The 24,448-nt window shown below is 37.1% G+C and overlaps 1 protein-coding gene across 1 annotated transcript in view; it reads left to right on the top strand.

The window, feature by feature from the left end:
* The first annotated feature begins 218 nt into the window (after nucleotides 1-218).
* Nucleotides 219-24,448, top strand: part of CDH6 (cadherin 6) — an 80,328-nt gene continuing 56,098 nt past the window's right edge. Inside the window, exon 1 of the mRNA XM_036761793.1 lies at nucleotides 219-461. Coding sequence (XP_036617688.1) covers nucleotides 234-461 — 228 coding nt within the window. The 5' untranslated portion in view covers nucleotides 219-233. The remainder of the gene's footprint in view (nucleotides 462-24,448) is intronic.

The following is a 24,448-nucleotide window of genomic DNA, read 5'->3' as shown; positions in this document are numbered from 1 at the left end:
GAAAGGCTATTCCATTTTCTGTTCTACTTTTCCAGTTTATTTGCTGTAACACTGAATTTTAAGTACCTCTAAAAATGCTTGATATGTTATTATTCTTTCCAGATATCCTCCGAGACCAAAGCAACGAACGCTAAGGAAGAAGGGAGGAATGAGGCTGGATACAGCGCAGTAAAACTGAGCACTTTCAGGACAGGAAAAGGCACTACAACCGAACCCTGCTTTGTGCGATCATAATGAGAACTTACCATTACTTCTTGTTGCTTTTTTGGGTTGGTCAGCCCTACCAAAGTTTCTCAAGCCCCTTCTCTAAGAGGACTAGTGGCTTTCCAGAGAAGAAAAAGATACTGGAGCTATCTGGAAATAGCAAGAATGAGCTTAATCGAGCAAAAAGGAGCTGGATGTGGAATCAGTTCTTCCTCTTGGAGGAATACACAGGATCCGATTATCAGTATGTTGGCAAGGTAGGATTCCTCTGCACACTTTTACATTCCGATTTTAAAAGCCTGAAGAAGTCACTTCTCATAAATAGCTGGGGAGGATATGAGCTTCTGTACACTAAGAATTGTTGCTTATCTGGCAAGACTTTTTTCACATGAGTAGTTTCGGGTAAGAAGACTGTAGCAAGAAGCTGAGAAATGTTAACAAAGAATAGAGGAAAATGCTCTCGTCAAAATGAAACACCCACAACCATCCGCATAGGATTATCATAAATCCTTTAATTTTTACCTTCACATGAAAAATGCAGTCCAGTTATGCTATAAAGCAAGATGCATTAAAAATAGTGTGATAGTGATTAGGCTTTTGCTCTCTGAGGGATGGAAAGTTTCATTTTCTCACTGTGAAAGCCAACAGTCTAAGCTTAGCATATTGCCTGTCAGCTCCAAATTAACTATTTCCTGGTAGCCTGCCACTCCATGCTCTCCTCTTATTCATTTAGGGAGAAGAGTGCTTTAGCCCTTCACTACATTACCACCCTATGGAAGGGTTAGGTGATGGGAGCCTTTGCCCCCAAAAGCTTTCAGAAGCAGTAAGATTAAAATCCTCTTCCTAAATTGTGCTCAAGTTCACAGAAATACCTACGTAAAGATGCTGTTTGCAAGTCTTATCTGATCACTTTATTGACCCAGAAGTGTATTGGAGGTTTTGTTTATTTCTTTACAGTAACCCCTACAGAGTTGCCAGTGCTGAGTCAGGGAAATGAGGCTTGGTTATGTCCTCAAGCCTGAGCCTAACAGAAATTAAATTGTCAGCTACATTCTTGGTACAGAATTTCTATAGCAAGCGAAGATGTAAGAGACAGAAAGGTTTGATTCTTTAGGGATAATGATACTGTCAAGAGAAAAAAAAGTCATCCTTTCAACTCCAGACATGAGAAAGTGGACATGGATACAGCAAATAAGAGACTTTAAAAGATGCGATCTTTACAGACAAGTTTTGATTATCACCCCCTTTTCAAACATCTCTTCTAAGAAAGCTTGTAAATAACATGAATGCTACTGATTCTAAGAGCTTCCAATATTCACCAGGAGACTTTCACACATATTTGAAGTAGAGTGTCAGAACTCACACCTTAGGAAATGATAAACTATCCCAGGAGAGAGAAAGAGGTATCATACATTGTTATTCACTGTATCTAAGTATCCCCTATTTTCAATGAAGAAAAAGTCCTCAGTGGCTCTATCTGAGGCTTCTGGTCTTTGTTCCAATGTACTGAATTATTAATGGGGAACAATGTTTGAGAGGAAATATTCAATAGAAGGGTGAACTAAGGCCTAGGGCTCAGAAGAGCTAGCTTACCCCCACACACATGCACACACATTTACTGTGCATCTCAGAAGTAATGGTGCCCTGAAGAGAAATCTTAATTTTTTTATTCCTCAGTCCCTTTCCTCTCAGAAATTTGAGCTGTTCTAAGTTTATAGGCTCCTTGTGAGGATAGTTGATATAAAAATGATTATATAGCATTTTGTAAAATGTAAAAGTGCTTTATTAGTGTTAAGTACTAACAACAGATGGTGCTTTTTATTCAGCATCCCTAAATCCTTCTTCAATAATGTGCTTTAAAGCTTTGCTTCTCAAATTCTGTTTGTGCATTGTAGCAACAATTTTGTCAAAATTTTAATAAGGAAGGGACAGGATATTTCAGGATGCCTGAATCAACTGTGGGTGAAGTTGTGTAAGAGGCACTCAAGAAACTTGAGATTAGTCAATAGCTTGACACTTTGTAGCAAAGTTCCAGAAATCATATTGTCTTATGAAGCCATCTTAGATGTACCTGTAGGCAATGAACATGCATTCAGTAGAGCCACGTATAAATAAATACATTCGAGCCCAAAAAAAGGCATGCGTAGGTATCAATCTAAAAAAAAAGTCACTTAGTAATTTCTTTTAATATGATTGATGGTGTGGTATTGGCAGTGTGGTATGATAAAAAGTATGCTGTGGTAATTAGTAGAACTGGCATCAAATCTTGAGTCTGACACATTAACTGTGTGACTATGAGCAAGTCACTTAACCTCTCTCAGACCTACTTTTCTCATCTCTTAAATAGGGGTAATAATATTTGAACTACCTTCCTTAACAAGGTCATTGCAAGAAGAGTACTATGCAAGCTTTCACAAGCTTTATAAGTGTCAGCTATTGTGATAGGGCAGTCAATCAATCAATTCATCAAGTGATAACATTTTTAAACATCTGTTCTGTGTCTGTCACTGTGCTCATCACTGGGGTTAAGAAGACAAAAATGAATCAGTCCCTGCCCTTGAGGGGCTTACATTCATTCTAATAGGAAAGAGATTTATTTCTAAGGAAACATAAAGTATATACAAATCTGATATGTCCAGAGAGGCTTTAGAAGGAAGAGAACACCCTAGTGCCTTCCAATATATCACAATAATCCACTTATAACAATAATAATAATAATATAATAATAATATAATAATTTTATTATAGTCCCAGTCAGATATAAAGGCAGATCTTCTGTTGCCCCAGTCTTATTTCCAGCTACCATTTGTCATGGATCAATGTTCTCTACAACAATTTATTTTTGAGACTATAGCTAAGTATTCAGTAGCTACTGCCCTCCCTTTGTTTCTCATTCCTGAATGAATGAGAAATTGGATCTTTAAAAGCATATTTTATTGATCAGCCTAAGCCTAACCACAGAGAGAACTTTTAAAAGAATTTGGAGTGAAATTGGCCATATTGCTGAACAATCTGTGAAGTCTGATACCAAGAGGATAATTGACAAATCCTAATACAATCTTGACCTCTTTTCTCCTCTATGATTGTCTGGTTGTGACACTTGGCAGAAGCTCAGTTAAAAGAAAAATAGAGTGGGAAAGGGAAGAATTAAGAGTGTAAAAGTGGCCAAGACCAATTAGAGCAGAAACATTAACAAGTCAATTCAGATTCACTTAAGGGTCTACCCTTCCCTTCCCCCACAACATCTCTCTCTCTCTCTCTCTCTCTCTCTCACACACACACACACACACACACACACACACACACACACAATACATATGTCTATCTGTATAAGACTCTGTGTGTGTGTGTGTGTGTGTATGACTACAGTGTAGTTGCAGAAGAGAGAGGCAGAGCCTTAAGTGCGACTTTTAACAAATTGCTATAAAGATTACTTCCTATGCACTTATCTGTTAATGTTTGTGCATATATATGTATACACACATATAGACATGTGTATACATATATACATGTACATATGTCTCTCTATATGGACATGTGTGTGTGCATATGTGTATTATAGAACTGCATACAGTGTATATTACATAAATCACTAAGGACTGAAACAACAAGCCTGGATTTCCATTGGATAGGACAATTTCTGTTCTGACTAAGCAGAAGAATCATATTTTAGCTACTTAGTTACTGATTTGTGGGTAGACAGCAAGTCACTTCATTTACCCCAATCTAATGAACAAAGTACCTTCTATTTCTGTAATAGATCAATAAGAAAATGGCACCACGAATTATATTTTATAAATATCTATTGCTCATGATTTTGAAGACATGGATCTTACCCAGTGATTTTAAATAAGCTAAAATTATGTCTTACCTTCCTGATAGAGAAAGCAAAGTCCAAATCAAAGATGTTTCATTGGAAACATCCAGTCTCCAGCTGCTCTTTATTTAAACACCGGAATCACCAGAAGTGCTTTCAGAGCAATTTTAAGGAATAAACAGAGAAAATGATAGCAATCTGAGCTGGAGGTTAACAAAGGCATGGGTCACGTGGTAAAGACTACATCATGGAGAAGAGGCCATAAACACCACTATGACCTAGGAATCAGCTAGTAAATAAGTATCCCAAACACACTCCCTGTATCTTTGGCAGGCAGTAGTCCTATTAATTAAAGAAATTGCAGAGAGAAATTGCCCATCCATGTTTTCCTGCTGCTCCTTCCTTCCTACCAGATTCATATCCTTCAGCAATTCATTGAGAGATGTAATTGTCACTGCCCCTTCCCTACAAGGAATCCAGCAGGATAATAAGATAAGATTGGGTTCACTAAGAAAACAAATAAGATCATTTCCATTTGATAGGACTTTCATACATCTTTTGCACAGGGCATTCTCCTTCTCAGTGAAGAAAGCAGTGCAGTCATTATCATCTATATCTTACAGATAAAGAAATTGAGCCTGGGAGAGCCCTAGTGGCTGATGCAAGATCACACACTTAGTAAATGGTAGACCTAGAATTTTCAGGCTCTTTGTGCCACATGCCATATTGCCATCTATTTGATGAGAAATTAAATATTTAATGTCTCAAAAATATGTACTAATTGGAATGGACAAACTTCCTCACATCCAGTCTAACTGATACCTGGACAGAAATCCCTTGAACAACACTCACAAGAGGTGGCCATCTAGCATCTATTTGAAGATCTCTGATGAAGGGGAACAACCTCTTGAACCTATTCTAGGAACCCATTCAAGTCACTTTTACTTACTAAGACATTTTTCATTACTTGCATCAGAAGCATCTGTTTCTCTGAAGCTTCACAGATGATGAGATTGAAAAGGAATCCCTAAGGCCATCTAGTCTTTAATTCATACTAGATGAAGAATCCCTTCTAGTACATCTCCCACCTACCACCACCACCAAAACAGTCATCCACTCTCTGTTTAAAGAACACTAGGGTGTATGGGGTGTTCAGGGAGATCTAGCACCTCCGGTATGAGGGCTTGCTGAGCCCTTTTCAGGGCTGCTTATCCACCTTTGGGGTCCACCTTTTACCCCACTCTCATCTGTGGCTCCAAGAAACTGTAGCATGAGCTTTGGCCATGCTCTGGTAAAACTCTCTCAGCAGACAGGCTAAACCAGGTTGAGGGTAATTGATAGGCCTCATTAGTGAGTTTGTTCCAATGGCCATGAAAGCAGCTGAAGCAGGCACTGTGGAGCATTTAGAGCTTGGTCAGACATTGAAAACTCCAAGGTCATCCACTGCATCCTGGGCCACTGCCAGTCATCTTGACTTTTGTCCTGCCACTGGACTTTAGTGACTCAGGAAGGCTGACAATTTTGTTCAAATCTTCCTCAATTAAATCTAATTCATACACAAGTTAATACATAACTCTATGATGTCATTGGTCCTCTTCAAAAGTGAAGGATAAATAACAGCACTACACACTGAGGGCTTGGAACAGTTCCAATTGTTAGAAAGTTTTGCCCATATTGTTCTTAGTTCTACTATCTCTCTTCCATATGGCAGCCTTTCAAATGCTTGAAGATACATATTGTGACCCTCTGCTCTGAAGTCTGAACTAGGGCTGTACGACCTTAGGTTATCTTAGGGCGTCATTAAAATAAAATAATTATTGAAGGCTGCATCCAGAATAGAAAATACAGTACACTAATAGAAAGTGGGCGAACTCGCGTCATCAATACGACAGGCAAAGGTGCAAAGCGCAAAAGCAAACACAAAACAACAAAGCAACAACACAACAGTATAAAGGTAGGTGCATAGTGACTAGTCTCCATCATACAGATGGAACGCATCCCACAGATGGATTGAAAATTCCACGGGATACGTTCCGTCTGTAATACAAAAACACCATAGAAAATTAACATCAACAAGATTATTTGTTAGTGATGGAATTAAAAACTCTAATATGCATTCCATGCAATTATTATTTATTTTTCACTCATGAAAATTAAAACCCATAGGCAGGCCACATAAAATCGCACTGTGGGCCACATATGGCCCGCGGGCCATATTTTGGACAGCCCTGCTTTAAACTAAAATTACCCTATTCTGTCAGGAAACTTTCATAGGATATAATCTTCAGTTCTCTTCTTATCTTTATTGCCCTCCACTAGATGTATCCCAGTTTGTCAATGTCCTTCCTAAAATGTAGCATCTAGAATTGAATATATAAATCCAACTATAGTCTGATTAGTCCAAAGTATAAAGTTCAGTCACCTGTATGGGCAATGAAAAGAATGGAGGATGTAGAATCAGAGAACCAATGGTTGAAATCATAGATTTTTCCCTTACTATCTTTAAGATCCTGGCCGAGTCACTTAGACTCTCTGTTCCTCAGTTTCCTTATCTGTAAAATGAAGGCATTTGACTGGATGATTTCTAAAGTGTTTTTGAAATCTAAATCTAAAATCCTATAACCTCCTTCTTTTTGGATACTCTGCCTTTATTAATGCATTCTGTGCAGGCTACCATATAATAATGTTACCATGCAACACTTTTTTTTGATGCAATTGGGGTTAAGTGACTTGGTCAGGATCACACAGGCAGGATTTGAACACAAGTCCTCCTAACTCCAGGGCTGGTGCTGTATTCACTGTGTCATTAGATTCTCCATTTTTTTTAGGAACTTAGGACTATGATTTTTTTTTCAGGTTTTTAGGATGAGGTTTTTGGCTACGATGTAACACTGTTCATTCATTTGACCCAAAAGAGTCCAGATATTTTTTGCATAAATCAGTGTCTAGCCATGCCCTCCTCCATCCACTTCTTCTGCCATTGAATTTTTGAACCCAAATATGGAATATATAATACTTATATACATATACACACATATAAATATATACTTGTAGACACCTCTTAATTTTCCTTGTTCTCCTATAAATTCTTGCTATAATATATCAGATGACATAGATTTTTTTTTGTCCTGAAGTTGTAAAAATGCCTTGTCACATCAGATCTCGTAGGATCATAGATATAGAGATGACTTTAGAGGCCATTTCATCCAACTCTTTCATGTTGTAGAAAAGGAAACTGACTTACCCAAGGCTACACATGTCATAACTATCAGGGGCAGAATTTACACTCAGAGCTGCTGACAGTGATCATTCCATTGTAGCATACAATTTCATCACTGAATTTTTAAAAAAATGTTGTTTAGTTGTTTCAGTGGTGTCCAACTCTTCATGACCCTATTTGGGGTCTCCTTGGCAAAGATACTGGAGTGGTTTTGTCATTTCCTTCTCCAGTTCATTTTACAGAGTTGGAGGCAAACAAGATTCAGTGACTTGCCATGGGTTATACAGCTTGTAAGTGTCTGGGGCCAAATTTGAACTCAGGTCTTCCCTACTCCAGACCCAGCCCTCTATCCACCAGTTGTTATATTTAGTAGCATATACATTTACTCACTAAATATAATTTTAGAGTATATACTTTTATATTTCTCTGTAGAGCTAAGTTTATTCCATTTTGTTATGTCTGTGACAAAGAATACTTTATCAACCTTGATCATCATCTCTCTGCTTCCCTTTTTGGCCAAGTGCTGCCACTGCCTTGATCTCTCCTCACTAAGGGAAACATCCTATTTGCTGCATGATGATGAGACACCATTTGCTATCTTTTTGAATCCATCTGTGTCAGGAGGAAATTGGGAGTTCTGCTTTCTGCAGTTACTACCACTTTGCCATGAATCATCAATATCATAGCTTCTGGGAGAGTATTTGATTATTCTAAATACAGGAATGCTGTTAAAGGAACAAAAGAAAAGATGGGCCCCTCATCTTGCTGCATCTGGAAATGCTTTGCTCAAAGCATTTTCATGAGATAGAAGGATGCTGAGAAAAGTGTCTGGGGCAGCAGCAAGCTCTTTCCAACAGCTGAAGTGAGCTCCATACAAGGCAGCTCATGCAAAGAGCAATGGAACGAGCGTATCTGACCAGGACCTTTAGCTGCTTCTATTACCGTATTCCCTGCAGGAAGGGAAAGTGACAGAAAACTAAGTAGCTAAATAAGATAATCAAACTAAAATAGGGAATCAGCCTTGGATATGTTGTGCAATTGCTTGAGTCTTCTATATCATTTTGCCTGTGGGAACTCCTCTGCAGCTTGCAGGTCTGCTTTGCAGGAGAAAAAAAAATAGTGAGTGTGCATACCCACAGAAAAATGGATGAAGTTTGAAACAATTCTCTTCCCTGACTATAGCAGTCTGTTCTCTGACCTATGCCTTTGACTCCATGTCCACCCATAAGCTGAATTGGGACATAAGTTGCCAGAAAATGAATTTTGGCACCCCATATCCATTATAATAAATCTCTATCTCCTTCTTATACCACTAATAATCTATTGATTGTTATAATTTGTTCATTGCAAAGGTCAAATCAAGATTCGGACAACATTTTTACCCTAGTCAAAATCCCTATTCATTATCTTTTAAATTCTTTTCGTTTGAATAGGAGTAAGAGATGTCAGTAGCACCCCAGCTTCCACTTCATTTCAAAATATTTTTAATTCAAAATATTTTTATTAAATTCCATATTTACTAGGACTTTTTTTCTTAAGTCCTAGTAAATATGGAATTTAATCTTGCTTTGAGTTATGATTGAAGCCCTGGTGTTTCTGGATAATTTCATAACATAGCATGATTGGGTTTTAAAATATCACTTTCTCACAAAGGAAATGCCATTTTAGCCACCTCTCCTTTTAAACATGGTGATGAATAAAATGCCAACACAAGGAGATTCAGTGGTTAATAGCTATGTGAATCTATACTACAACCCACAAATTGAAACCACTAAATTTTCCAGCCTAATTGAAATAATGGATAATGTCAGCATATCATTTTAAACATGGGAAGCCAAAAACATGTTACAATCAGCATCATATGTTTAAATAATGGGCCCAGAAGCAAAATACACAATCCCTTCCTCTTTGTACATGGTACATAATAACTACTTAATAAATGCTGATTGATTGATTCTTAATTACAGAGTCATGGCTCCGTCCTTTGATAGGTCTCAGACAATGTTAGGGCTTCTTATACTATTGACACACAGGAACAAACCAACTTTCTTTGGCTTGATGCAGCTATCTGATATCACCAGACAGCATCTTGCTTTATCCGTGAATTTGGGTGTCAATGAAATAGAACCTTCATCAGTGTGGATTTTAAATGTGTCTGCATTCACTAAAAACTTCTCTTTCAAGATAGTGTTAAATATAAGGGTGAAGGAAAGAAGAGAATTCCCCCTAGAGGACTGAGAAGGAACCAAAAGGGTTTTGGGCTTTGTTTTTTGTTTTGTTTGTTTTTTGGGTTTTTTTAGTGCATCAAAATAGAAGTGTAACAAGGATTGTTGAAGGCTGAATGAAGAATTGAAGTTGAAATCATGATTCATGGGAATAGGAAGAAAAGCAACATTATGGAATATTTCAGTTGAGAAATATTTATATTTCCTTTGACTTCTCTGTTCACATATTACATATATTCATGAGGAAATGCATTTTAAAAGATTAAAATCTATTCACTTGTGAAAGATAAGGATAAACGTTTTAGATGGACCAGTAACTTTCAGAAGACTGGATGGGAAGAATGGTGTGGCAGAGCTAAAGGCATAAAAGATCGCTTTAGATGGGACTTTAGAGGTAACTGAAGGAAAGAGAAATTAAAGTCAGGAAGAGAGTTGAAAAAGTTATCACAGATAAAGCATTTTAAGGGTAAATGTGGAGATGAAGAAAATGTTTTTCACTGATGGGAAGTATATCACTATTGTTAAAATGCTGAAGAAAAATGAAAAGAGGGAGAAAAGGAGGAATTCCAAGATGAGATTGAAAAGATTCTCTTCCTGATCTTTAGAAAAGAAAAATACAAGTAGTCAAGGAGATGCTGATGATAAGTTCTCTTGGGGTAGGTGTTTGGGGGCCAGGAGGTGATACTAAAGACAAGACAAGCAATGAACCCCACTCTAATAGCTGAACAGGAAGTTTTTGTCCAGAAAACTCTTCTTTGGAATAAAAAAAAATGTTTGAAATCCTAGGTTGAAACCAAAAGAGTTTGCTGTTATGCAGACATTGCCCCTTAGTGGAATTCCAAAGAAATAAGGAGAGAGAGAAGATGGCATTCTTACAAAGGCACATGTTTAGCAATAGAAAGAATTAGAAGGAGAGACCTGCCATGGTGTTACTTTTTAAAGTGTGATCATGATAAACAGGCTTTCTATTCTTTCACTTGGCACCTCCAGCTAGACTTCAATCATTCCATAAACATTTAAATGCTTGTTGATGCAAGGCGCTAAGCCAGGAACTCAGGATGATGAAACACAGAGCTTGCACTTAGGAAGCTTATAATCTAATGGGAGGGGAAGGCCTGTTCCCAAATAAAAATGGTACGAGGAAAAGTGAGAGAAGAAAAAAAAAGAGATATAGGTCAACTATTATGAAAAGTTTGAGGAGGAAAAGATCTCTTTCACCTGGAAAGGCCAACAAAGATTTAATGGAGGAGGTTTCACATGAGTTGAGCTTTGAAGGGAGGGAGGGTGTCCTAATCCACTGAAACTTTTTTGGACCTAGAAAAATTTGGATGAAACAACCAAGCTGATCAGTGATACCAAAAAACAATCGGCCTTTACTGAAGGCACATTTTAACTCACAGAAGGGGAACCCCTGACAGGAGAAATTTGGGACTAAGCAAGGATCATCAGTGATAAATAATAGCCAAAATGATTGAGGACACCAGTAAAGTTTTTCAGTCTAATGTAGGGAGAAAGTAGGAAGTGAGAAGTCTATTCCAGAAATAGGAGAGGGAGGGGTTCTACTTGGCTACAAAAGAAAGAGCTAAGAGTACAAGTAGAAGTCATAGTGAGGCAAATTTATACTTGATGTGCGGCAGGGAGGTGGGCAGGGGAAACCCTCTAGCAATTAGAGTTATCAGAAGAGGATTGGGCTCCCTCAGAAGGGGACCATAGTATTGTTCAAGAAAAGGTGGGACCAACACTTATCAGGCACATTGGAAAAGAAATTTTTGGTTAGGTTGACATTAAATTAGATAGTTTCTGGGACCCCCATCTATGAGATTCTGGGAAAGATTCAATGGGGATCTTTTCCCTAATCTCTAATCTCAAATTCCTAGCTAGCTGATGGACAACTCCACCTACATTTCCCTCCAACACCTCAAATTCAGCATGTCGAAATATAACTCATCCTCTTCACACCCTAATCTCGCACCTCCTAAATATTTGTTTCTCTTGATGATACTCCCCGTCACCCTTCAGATCTGATCACCTACCATGTCCTGTTGTTTCTATCTCGTTTGTTTTCTCTTTCTCACTCATACTAACAGCTTAGCTCAAGCCATTATTTCCTCTTTCCTTTATCATTGGAATAACCTCTCGGATGGTTTTCCTGTCTATGTCTCTTCTCTCCTAAAGTCATCCTTTAAAATGCTACCAAAATCAGCTCCGTAATGAATGAATCTCATCATGTCACTCCCATGCTGAAAAGCTTTCAATATCTTTCCATATATGATCCAATAAAATACTAACTCATTAATTTGGCAATTAGGTTATACAAAATCTAGTTTCTAACTACCTTTCCTTTCAAGCTTTACAATAAACTGTGTACCTTCACATACCCTGTCTTTCAGGCAAACTGAATTGAATGTTTGATCACCTACTGTCTTTTCTTACCTTGATATATTTGCACATGTCTAAAAAAGACATGTCTCAAACTCTTGAAATTCTTTTCTGCCCAAGATAAATAGTATATGAATAAAGGTAAAATAAAATAAACAGAACCAGGAAAACAAGATATACATTAACTTCAACAATGGAAATCAGAATAACAAGAATAGCAAAACTGAATGCTATAGAATTATAATGACCAAGGTTGGTCCTGCAGAAGAGCTGAGGAAATGCAAATACTTCATTTCTTTATAGAGGTAGAAGATTATACGAGGAGAACATAGCATGTGCTATCACTTTGATGTGTTGGTTGGCTTTCCTGAACCACTTTTTCCTCCTGCTTTTTATTCTTTGTAACAAGGAATGAACCAATAGAATAGAAGAGGAAGAAGGAATATGTATAGAAATGAAGATAGTATCTGCCAGTCAGTCAAACATTTATTACATACCTACTAGGCACCAGGGCCTGTGCTAATCTCTAAGAATACAAAAACAAATTTGAAATAGTTCCTTATTCGTTCTAATTGAGGGGAAAATTATATGCAGAATAGATAAAAATTAAGAAAGATAATTTGAGGGAGAGCACACTAGCGGTTATGGGGATCAGTAAAAACTTCATGTAGAAGGTGGCCCTTGAGTTTGGTCTCAAAAAGAACTAGGAGGGAGTACATCCCAGCTTGGGGGCCAGCCAACTCAAAGGTACATAGAGAATGGAGGGTCATGTGTTCAGAGTCAAGAGTTCAGAGTCCAATGTGTATGGATCACAGAGTATGTAGACAGGAGTAATGTTTAAGAAATCTAGAAAAGTAAGAGAAGACTGTGAAGAACTTTAAATGCTAAATAGTAGTTATATTCGATCCTAGAGGTGATAAAGTGCCATTGAGTTTATTGATTAGAGTGATGATATAGTCAGATCTATGTGCTTTAGGTAAATCGCTTTGGCAGCTGTGTGGAGGTTAGAGTTGAGAGAGTATTGAAACAGGGAGAATAAACAGTAGCCTCTTTCAATAGTCTAGGCAAGAAGTGACGAGGATCTAAACAACGGTGGTGGCTATGTAGATGGTAAGGAGAGGGTATATGGGAAAGATGTTGTCGAGGTAGAAATGGCAGATTTTGCCCATTATTTGGATGTGTGGGATGAGAGAGAAGAGTTGAAGATGACACCAAGGTTGTAAACCTTAGTGAGAGAAAGGGTGGTGATACCCTTGATAGTAAAAGGAAAATTTAGGAGAGAGCTTTGGAGTAAAAATATGAGTACTCTTTTTGGACCTGGGGAGTTTGAGATGCCTATGAGACATCCAATTTGAAATTTCCATTAGGTGGTATGTGATATGGAGCTGGAGTAAGGGAGGAAGACTAGCACCGGATATTTAGATCTGAGAGTAATCTGCATAGAAATGTCAGCAGAATCAACAGAAACTAATGAGGTCACTAAATGAGAAATGCAATGAGAGAAAAAAGAAAAGAACTTGGGACAAAGCCTTGGAGAACATCCAGTGTTAATGGAAGTGGAATGGATGACAGTTCAGTAAAAGGAGACTGATAAGGAGTGGTTAGACAAGATAGAGTTTCCAGCAAGACAGGGTGGTCAGTAGTGTCAGATGCTTTAGAGAGAGATCAAGAAGGATGAATATTGAAAGGAAGCCATTAGATTTGGCTATCAAGAGATCATCACGAAATAACGAAGAGCAATATGAGCAGAACCAAAAGAACATATATTGTAACAGCAATATTGTTTAAAGAACAATATTGATCAAATAAGTCATTATGATTATTATAAATACCCAAATTAACTATAAAGGACATATGAAGGAAGACACCATCTACATCCAAAGAAAAAACTGATAAATAGAAGTATGTATAGAATGATTTTACATACACACACATACACATACACACATATATATTTGTGTCTAATGGTAGCCATCTCTAAAGTGGGAAGGGGGGAGGAAGAAGAAAAGGGGGAAAAGAAATTTACATGATAACTGTATTATATATTTAAAGGAAATCTTAAGTTGTACATAATAGATTTACAGTTTCATGTGCGATCATCTTTTTTATTATACTCTGTTATAGAAATTCTTTTTTATTCCATAAATTTAAAAATTTTTTTAAAGATATTATCAGCAACTTTGGAGAAATCTATATCAAATGAATAATAAGGTTAGAAATCAGATTTCAGAAGACTGAGAAGTGAGTTAAAGAGGATAGGAAGAAAAGGTGATATTTAAGGAAGGAGAGGTATAGGATTATACCTGTCTGGAATGGTGGAATCTAGTAAGGGATTTTTAAGGATAGAAAAAATTTTAAGGTATTTGTAGTTATCAGGGAAAAAAACTAGTAAATAGGGAGAGACTGAAGATAAGAGAGAGAAGAGATGATTATGAGATCAGGAGCACATATACAGGTTAACTTTATGAGGAGTAGCGCTACCTCTTCATCAGAAACTAGAGAAAAGGAGGAAATGGTGAGGGGTGATGTCAAGAAGTTGTCAGATAAAGAGGAGCGAAGTAGAAGAACTCTCAGTGAATGGTCTCCACCTGAGAAGGTGGGGAAAGCTTAGAAAGAGAAGATTTGAAATAGCCTTTGTGGAGCATATGGTAGAAAATCAATTAGGAGGGAATAAGAAGGTTGCCATGGTAAAATGAGAGTCTAGTTGACATTAGATGACTTAATTTTGTCATGGACCCAGTCGGGATTTCCTTCAGTTCTTTCTGCCTACACATGAGAAGGAACAAAGGAGGTGGATTATGGAGATAATTGAGGTTTGGGATTTGACAAAACCTGAGAGGCAACAGAACAAAGGAGCAAGAAATTTGAGAATAGATGAGAGAATTGAACTGGTTCTCTAAGGGGTCGAAGTTGGGAAGAAGCCAGAACAGGGGTGATAGCCAGAAAAAGTACTGAGGGGTAGAGATAATTTAAGTTATGATGAGAACAATGAACAGGTTGGGATACATATAAAAACAAAAGATAATAATACAATTTTTTTAAAAATCAGAAACAAAAAAAATTATCCTCTGCCTTCAAAAGTGCATCTCAGTGCCACCTCCCTGATAAAGTCTTCCCTGATATTCTCCCTCCTTCCTCAAATCTCTCTGTCTATGAAAAAAATATGGACTCTTTCACGTTCTAACATATTAGTTATTTGCATGCATATTCCTTCACTCTGATCAGATCATAAGCTACTAAAAAGTGGAAGATGTTATTTTCCATCTTTGCAACCTCAATGCCTTGCATATAATATTGCCTTGCATATAGTAGACACTTAATAAATGCTGCATTTGCTTGAATTAAATATTAGTTCAATGAGGGTGGCTTCAGCAGTGTGAAATGAGAAGCAATGCTGGAAGAATTCAAAGCAGAGAGTTAGAGGATTAAAAAGTAAATTCATTTTCAAAGAATTCACAAGAAACACCAATGTGAAAATAAATCAAATAAATTTTCTTTCAGGGTGAAAGAAAGAAAAAAACCTGAGAAAGAACAGGGAAGCCCATGATGCACTAGAAAGTAACTGATGGCAGCAGCTGTGTGTGATGTACTTGCTATCAAGGAAAGTAAAATGGGACACAAGTTTTTAATTCATTTTTACCAGCTGCATTTTCTACCAATCATTTTTGAACTTTCAACAGAGGAATACTCATTTCTGAAAAATAATTTCATCTTAATGCTTCCTCCCTACTATTTGTGCTATTAAATACAATTTAGAATGGGGACATGAAAAAAAAACTACCAAGACAAAGTTGGCATTAAAATGTAGCTATGAAAAGCTGTAGCACCTTCCTGACTTGGATTTTCCTTACATTATTTTTAATGCATGATTAGATGTTATTCAAAACTGCCAAAAATGTGACTCTAGCTTACTTTCTTTGCCTATACCACGACTGACGTGTTATAGTGCATGTTTTTGTTGCTGTTTGTTTGTTTTCGTTCTCTTCAATTGAGAAAGGGCTGGACATAGAGCAATTAATGATCTCTCTACTGGAAACCACGTTTTTTGCTTGCTCCCTTTTAAGACTGTAGTTTGTATGTTAATTGAATCTACATTTTTTTCCCCATAGGATCATAGGTCTAGAGCTGGAAAGGGACTCAGAAGTCACTTAATTCAATCCATTCATTTTACAGATGAGGAAACTGAGCTTGTCAGGTCTATTCCTTCTCATCTTTCCCATGTCCTAGATTGTCTTTTCCAGAGAAAGCCATTAGCAATTTACTGGAGTCCTGGCACAGATGCGAAGCTATGTCTCACACAAAGGGGCATTGCTTTCCTCACCTCTTAAAGGGACATATGGTTGTTAAATCAAGTTAAGAAATTAGATGCCTCTTAAATTTCATAGGAGAAATAAAGCAGTGTATTAGCCCATTTCTATGTTTTATTCAACAAGATTATGCATAATTTACTGCAGTGTTCTTAAAACTCTATGCAATAAAATGGAAAATGAGCAATCCTATCTCAGCCACCTACCACCCATAAGATCTTGGACAAGTCATTTTACTTCCTTAGGACTCAGTTTTCTCACCTGTAAAATGAGGAATTAAAACTAGATGACTTCCGAGTCTCTTCCCAGCTGTTCTCATGATTTTAGTCAAACGCTATTTCGTACATATTATAGATATCCTGCAAGTAATAGCAGAGATTGTATTCAGGGAGAAAAAATAATCAACAGCTACATGTGGAAAGTTCAGGTCTAATCCAGTGAAACAATAAAATAGAGAGATGAAAAAAGAAACCCAATAAGTCAGTAATGTGGTGTTAGAACTTAAAGGGATCACAGTGCACTTCAGGCCCATATTCGTTTCAGGAACTTTTGTGAACACAGGAAGAGGAAGGGTGCTATTATTTGTTACTTTTCGATTTACATCTCCTGAAGGCTGCAGAAAGTTTCCCATGGATAGTAGTGGGGAAAATGAAGCAAATCTGGGAATGCTAAGGAGCTTAAGCATAAAGGAAGATAAAATTGGATCTTTGGCATAGTATCAGTCTATATTCATTGGCCCCAAGGAAATGACATTATTAGTGATTTCAAATATGCGTATTTTTAAAATTTAATCACGGCATTACTATCCAGGTACTGCAACTTTTACCAGTGCAATCAACTGTGAAGTATCAATTTCTCTTCAACATAAGGTTCACAGGTGGTTTGCCAGAGAGCAAAACAGAGACATGTAATCATTCAAGATTTTGTAAGCTGGTTCCCAGGAAAGGAAACCTTTAACAAATGAGCTTACCACTTTTTTCCCTAGGATTTATTACATCTGTTTCTATGACTATAGTGGTGGATTGCAAAAATGTTCCATGGTGTATGCATAGGAAAACATCTATTTTTTTAAATCACAAATGATATGAACATAAAAATTGAATTTCTACTTTATTTTGACACCTAGAGAGTACCCCCATTTCAGGCATATATCATGCTAGTTAAGAATGACTTTTTAAAAGCTTCTGCCCCTGAATTAACATGCCTCTAATGATGCCAATATGCTTTGTTTATGCGTATAGCAATATCTGTATGCCTCGAATCTGTGTATATGCGTACACTAGTATGCATACGTAAAGAATGGCCTATGATGCTTAGACATGGCAGTGGCTAAAGAGACTATACATTAAGCCGGAGAAGTAAGATCTGAACTGCTGAGATTCAGTGCAGCACTAAATCAATTTCTGCCTGGGTATCTGGCACTCAGCTTGATTTAGTATGAGCTTGTGAGTTTGAAAATGTTGGAGTAAACAACAGCCCAGTCTGCTGTCACAGTCTGCCTGGGAGGAGCCATACACTGCAGCATCCAAAAATGTATGCCCCTCCGGGACAGCAGCTAGGGGCAGTAAACCATACTTTGGGGGTGGGGGGGACATAGCTTGGAGCTGATAATAAACTAAAGGGCATTTGTTTAATTGATAAAATCCTAACAGAATAATAAAACTCATTATGTCTTATATCATTTGGTCAGTGGAATTTTGCAAAATAACCTTGTCTGAGATCTAATTCAGTCCATACAGATGGAATCAAGGAAATTTGTAATCGATGGAAAAGATCCCTGACCTGGTTTATGCAATGCTTGGAGGACTTTGAGCAGATGAAGTTCACCTTGAAATCCAAGAAAAAGGAACTACTGCCATACTGTAGTTTTATCATTTGGTAGTTACTCTATTTCCACTGACATTAAAGTGTCAGTTCAAGGTATTCAAGTGCAAAAGAAAATTGTCAGGGGAATTAATAAATTTCTCTTGAGCTTAGATTAAGAACTCCTTAGCTTTTAGCACACTGCCAAAAATTCTCTTCCCCATAATGCAAGGTAGGTTTCAGTGGCTGCTGAATCTACCAGAGGACACAAAATGGAATTGAGCAGAGTAAATTGGCATCACTGTGAATGCTAGAGCTTTTATGCGATTATTTGAGTGCATCGAGAAGCTGTTTACTGCATATGAATCGAGAATGTTTATACACAATGCAAAAATTCCAGAGAAAATATCCCCCTTATTTTCATGTCAACTTTGCCCCAACCCCAGTCAAATGAAAATAAAACAATATTTCACACATCCATAGCATTTTAAGTTATAATTGTATTCATTTCCCTCCCAACCACCCAAGGAGGTACACAGTTAATTTAAGCATTGTTATCCTGATTTTTCTGTCAAGGAAACTGAGCCTTAGAGAAATTAAACAACTTGCTTAAGGTCACAAAGTATTGCTCAGAGATGGGATTTAGCAATTCCACATCCAGTGCACTTTTTAAATAGAGAATACTGTAAAGGGGCTAAAAATAAAATAAGAAGAAGACCAGCCAAGTCATCATGTTAGTCATCATTATCCATAAGATTTTTTCTGAGAATTTGAAACGATTAAGGGGGTTATTAAGAATAGAGAGAGAAGCAGAGGGCTTTCAAACTTAATCACTGTTGGGGTTTTATTTGCTTTTGCAGAAAGAATGATTAATCAGATGTATTAAAAAAAGGTTCATAGACTGAATTTACTTCCTTGTGACTTTGTATTACAACTACCTAGTGAATTGTTTTACATTAAAATAATTGTGCATTGTTCTTTGAATAAAAGGATAATACTAATTGACCCTGAAACAGCTAAATGATTCAGTGGATAGACCACCAGGCCTGGACTGAGGAAAACTCATCTTCCTGAATTCAAACCTGGCCTCAGACATTTACTAGCTGGGCAAGTCACTTAACCCTGTTTGCCTCAGTTTCCTCATCTGTAAAAAATGAGCTGGATTAGGAAATGGCAAACCACTCCAGTATCTTTACCAAGAAAGCCCCAAATGGGGTCATAAAAACTCAGACATGACTGAAAAACCACTGAACAACAACAATAACTGACCATAGATAGGACATGTGCTTTGAATGTTTTGTTTTGTTTTAAGTGGCAGGGATGTGTTTGCACTGAGCATCCTCACCCTTTACTTGGGTTCTCCTTCTGTTGCCTTTAGCCAGGAAAAAAAATTCATTCTGTGAAGGTAACTAATCCATAAGGGAGTCTAACTTTTATTTTGACGTCACTAGAACCCCTGAGATAATCTCAAATTTAACATGTCTACAACTGAGCTAATCATTTCCCCACTAATTTCTGAAAACCAAAATTTTCACAATACACTATGACCACATCTCAAAGTCATCTTTGATTCTTCTCAATCCTTTCTCACATATCGATTGGTTTAGCCAATCAGTATTTGGTAAGGGCCTCTATGAGCCTGCCAGCATGTTAAATACTGAATATAAAAAGACAAAAAATGAAATAATCCCTACCTTCAAGCAGCTTGCAGTCTATTGGGGGAGCTATATGTGTTTTGTTGTTGAGTCATTTCAGTTGTGTCTGACTCTTCAAGATTCCATTTGGGGATTTCTTGGCAAAGATACTAGAGTAGTTTGCCATTTCTTTCTTCAGCTCATTTCACAGATGAGGAACTGAGGAAAAGAGGGTTAAGTGACTTGCCTGGGGTTACACAACTAGTAAGTGTCTGACACCAGGTTTGAACTCAGCAAGATGAGTCTTCCTTGATGCCAAGTCCAGTGCTCTATCCACTGTGCCACCTAGCTGCCCTAACCACATGTATATATACAAGTAATAAAAAAACATACAAAGTAATGTCAAGGATCAGAGGATTTTAGTGGCTGGGTAGAGTTGAAACAGGGAGGGCGTTGGAAGAAGGAGAGGGTAGGAAGGAAAGACCTTTGCCAATCAAACAGCAAGTATTTTATTAAATTCCTACTCTGTGCTGAGCATTGTGGTAGGTGCTTAGAATACAAGTACAAATAATGAAATAATCCCTGATGGGGCAGACAAGTACACACACACACACACACACACACACACACACACACTTGTGTGTATATATGTGTATAGCATGAATAGAAAATTAATAAATACAGATACGTACAAAGTAATTTCTATACAGTCTTTCACATATGCCTTTTCCCTACCATGTCCACTCAGATTCAAGACCTTATTACCTTTCTCCCGGATCATCATAGCAGCCTAGTAACATGGACTTTGTCTCTAGTCTCTCTACCCTCTAACTCATCCTACATACAACTGAAAGATTAGTCTTCCTGATTCCTAAGTATGATCACATCATTACACTGCTCAGAAATCCTTGATGGTTCCCATTGCTTACTGAATAAAGACCAATTTCCCCTGCCTGGAATTCTAGGCCTCCAACAATCTGGCACCCACTTAACTTTCATGCCTTTTGAAACACTATTCTATCTCACGTATTCTACCCTATAGTAAAACTGAATCACACAATGTCCCTTACACATGTTTCCCACCTTCTCATCTTATAAACATTTGCTCATACTCTTTATTACTCATGGAACGTCCTTTCTCTCTACACCAATTGACATCCCACCTGTCAAGGTTCAGCTCAACTGTTCTTCCAGAAAGTCTTCCTTGATAGTCTTATTTGATAATAATTTCTCTGTAAGTCTAATTTCACTTTATATTCCTTTTGTTTAATTATATTGTGTCCTAATTGTTTATTTGTGTAATATTCCTGTAGTAGACTGTAAATTACCTGAGGATAGAGACTATAACTTTCTTTCCTTTGCTTCTCCTCCACTGCCTCCTTTTCTCTTTGTACAATACATTGTATGGAGTAAAAGTGCTTAACGTTTATTGGGATCGATCTATAAAAATATAAGTCCTTTTTCTCAGGTGTCTATCCGAAAATTTTCAAAGAGTCACTATATATACACATATATATCACAAAATGAAGATATATTAAATAAGCACTTTGATTTCATTAATGTAGATCATCCAACTCAGTAATTTAATCCCCCTTCAATGCTGTAAACCAAAATCTCTTTCTTGTCTATATTATTTGCAAAAATGTAGAAAGACATTAGGAATATATCTATAGTAGCTAGTAAATATTCTTTTTTATTTAAAAAACATTTTCAACATGAAAACGATGAAGCAATTGGCATTGTGGAAGGTTTTGTAAACGAGCATTAGAACAATGCTTGTTCTTGAACCTAAAAAGTTTTATGTTTTGGCTGTGAAGAAGATTTGGTGAAGCTGTATTTGGTTGTGGTTTTTTCCACAATTTCCAATTATGATAATAGGTTCTAATTCTGCAAGTTGAGAACTTTAATGATGTTGTTTGGGAACAACCATAAAAGTATAAACGTTCTCTTGTCAGAGATAATGCAGTGAGGGTTTAGGATTTTTTTTTTATCAGAAAATACACTTACTTAATGGTGGTGTAGTTAGAAGAAATGGGGACAAGATTATAGTTTTTAAAACTATGGAAGTATGCTGTGTATTCAAAAAGAATTTCTTTCTTAAAGCATTCAGTGTCTGTATAAGGAGTTATGTTCCAAATACAGCCATATGCAAATGTGTATATCACACATTAGAATAAACACAGCTGCATTCATTTCCATGGTTTTAAAAAGGGAGATTTCATGCTCAAAACCATCACTAAGAACAAGTTTAATATATCAGCTAGCATTATGAAACAGGCACATGTTTATGATTTCTCCTGCAACATGCCATTTCTCAAATTTGTCCTGGGATGTTTTGTGACCAAACCTTTGCCCTGAATGTTGTTCCCTGTGTCTGTCTAGAGGCACTCCCTCATCCCTCTTCGTTCATAATTCACTTTGGAAATCCAATCCACACTCAGAAATCTTTGAATCTCTATAAAATCTTTTTTGCCCTCTGCTCTTTACTGGCCCAGTACAGGTATAAGGATCTTTGCATGGAGCAGCCAGGCATCCTTCACAATAGGGTCAGTATTTGAGCTAGACAGAAAGAAACAATGATGGAGACACAACCCAAAGTCAAAATCCAGGGGGTTAAAAACTAAAAGAGACATAAGCAAGAGGATTTTTCCCCCAAGGGATAGCAATAAGGTTGAGAAAAACAGCACAAGGTAAGCAAAACAGTCCAAAAACCAAATTATTAACCAAAAATTAGAGGGATATATGTGTAAAACCATTGTCATACTGTTGTTCAAAGAGCCCAGATAGCAAATTGTATCCCAGTGGGGAAGCCAAGAGATCAAGGTCAAAGTCCATGCATTAACCCCACAAGCTGCTGTACTCACCGGGGCAAATTCACCTCTTCTTCCTTCTAAATGAATACCGACTGTTTTAGGATTATTATTTGACAGACCCAGCCAGAAGTGATATGTCACTTTTTGCCTCTGAAATTTCCTAGCTCTTCTTATCTCACTTATTGATTCATTTCCAAGTTACATCATTATATGTACCTCTCTGCATAATAATTAATCACATTTTTATGGTGCTTTATGTTAACAAATGGTCTGACATGCATAACTGATATTACCTCAATCCCTAAGAACATGAGGAATACAATATTATCTTCATTTTGTAGATCAGGAAATTGAAGTTCAAAGAGCTTAAACAATTTGCCCAAGGTTAGACAGCTAGTAAATAGTGGAGCTAGGACTCAATATTAGGTCTTTGGATTCTAGGATTGTGCTCTTTCTACTACAGAATACACTAAAAAACCACTTTAGGTCAGGAACCATGTCCTATTTACCTTTGCAGCTATCTCAGCATTTAGCTCTGTACCTTTTATATAGTAGGAACTTAATAAATAGTTGTCTAATTGAAGTTGTCTTATTATTCATCATATATGCTAATATATTGTCAATACTTTAGGCTAATGATATTATTTCAAGACTGCTTTTTCAGTGATCTGAGATGACCTCATTGCAGATCACAGCTGAGCCATACCTTCTGATCCTCTACAATCCTTGCCATGTTCTTTGGCATATCCTCTATAAAGGATGTCCTCAATATGCTCAATTTTCTTCTAGGCCTTATGATATTGCATGGATCCCATTGAAACAGTCAGATTGCCCATCTGTCTCTCCCTCTTCCTGTATGAATGGCCCACCTCCTTCACCATTTATAAATTTTCTCGAGAATGTCTTTCCTTTACTTCTGGCACACAAGCCGTCATTGGAAATATAGTGTACTATACTGTAGACACTAAGCATCTTATTATCCTTTAGGTCACCAGCAGCTGTGATTCTTTGGAGATAATGGTGAGCCGTGATTCATTGCCATGTTACTTAAGAGACAATATGGTATAGTCGGTAGGGCACTGGACTTGGAGTCATGAAAACCCTAGTCCAAGTCCTACCTCATATATTTACACTAACTGTGGAACCCTGGGCAAGTCACTTAATTTAAAGTCTTCTCTGTGCTTCAGTTTATCCATCCATAATGTGGCACAGATAGATTGAATGGCCTCTAAGGTCCTTTCTGGCTCTAAATCTACAATCCTGTGATCTCATTGGAAGAATATTGGCATGAAAAATGCCACAAGTTACCGAATTAGTCATTCAATAATTTCACTATTCCTTACAGAGATTAAATATGCATAAAAGCAAGGTGGATGTAAGCATTCAACAAATTATTGCTGGTAAATCATTTGAAGCATAATGTTTGCTCTCAGAAGCAAACTCATTTCCCACAGTTATTGTCCACTGTAAATGTAGTGCTGGTGATAGTGCAAAAGACTAGGAAGAGTTAGGGTAAGGGCATGGTTAGGGCAGCCACTCATTTTTAATCCCACTTGCTACTTCATCAAAATTTGGCAATATTCAAAATAAAGTTGAAAAATCACAGAAATTCAGTGTAGCATAGTAATTCAGTTTGTAATATGCCAATGAAAAATGTATAATTGAAGTTTTTTGTTTTTATTTTTTTTTGTTTGGGGAGGGAGTGGATCATAAATTTGGAGTTTGAAGGAACCTTAGAGTTTATTGAATACAGCCCCCTCTGTTTTAAAGAAAAGGACAGTGAAACTGAGGGAGCTTATAGGACTTGCCCAGGGACATAAGCAACTAGTTTTTTGAGGCATGATTTGAATTCAGGTCTTCCTGACCCCAAACATTTTATCCACTAAGCCACCTAGCAGATTTCTGGAAATGTGGATCTTACACTTTTGCTGGCATAATTCCCGTCTCTGTTCCCAGTGATCTAGTTTTCTGGACTTACTCTTCTGTTTTCTCTGTTGTTTCTATAATTCTCTTCTCAAGTAAAATTATTGTGTTTGCCATTGATCC

This window comes from Trichosurus vulpecula, chromosome 1 (assembly GCF_011100635.1).
Source record: "Trichosurus vulpecula isolate mTriVul1 chromosome 1, mTriVul1.pri, whole genome shotgun sequence".
Classification (NCBI taxonomy): domain Eukaryota; kingdom Metazoa; phylum Chordata; class Mammalia; order Diprotodontia; family Phalangeridae; genus Trichosurus; species Trichosurus vulpecula.
The sequence above is the reverse complement of the archived record's forward strand: the minus strand, read 5'-3'. Positions and strand labels throughout refer to the sequence as shown.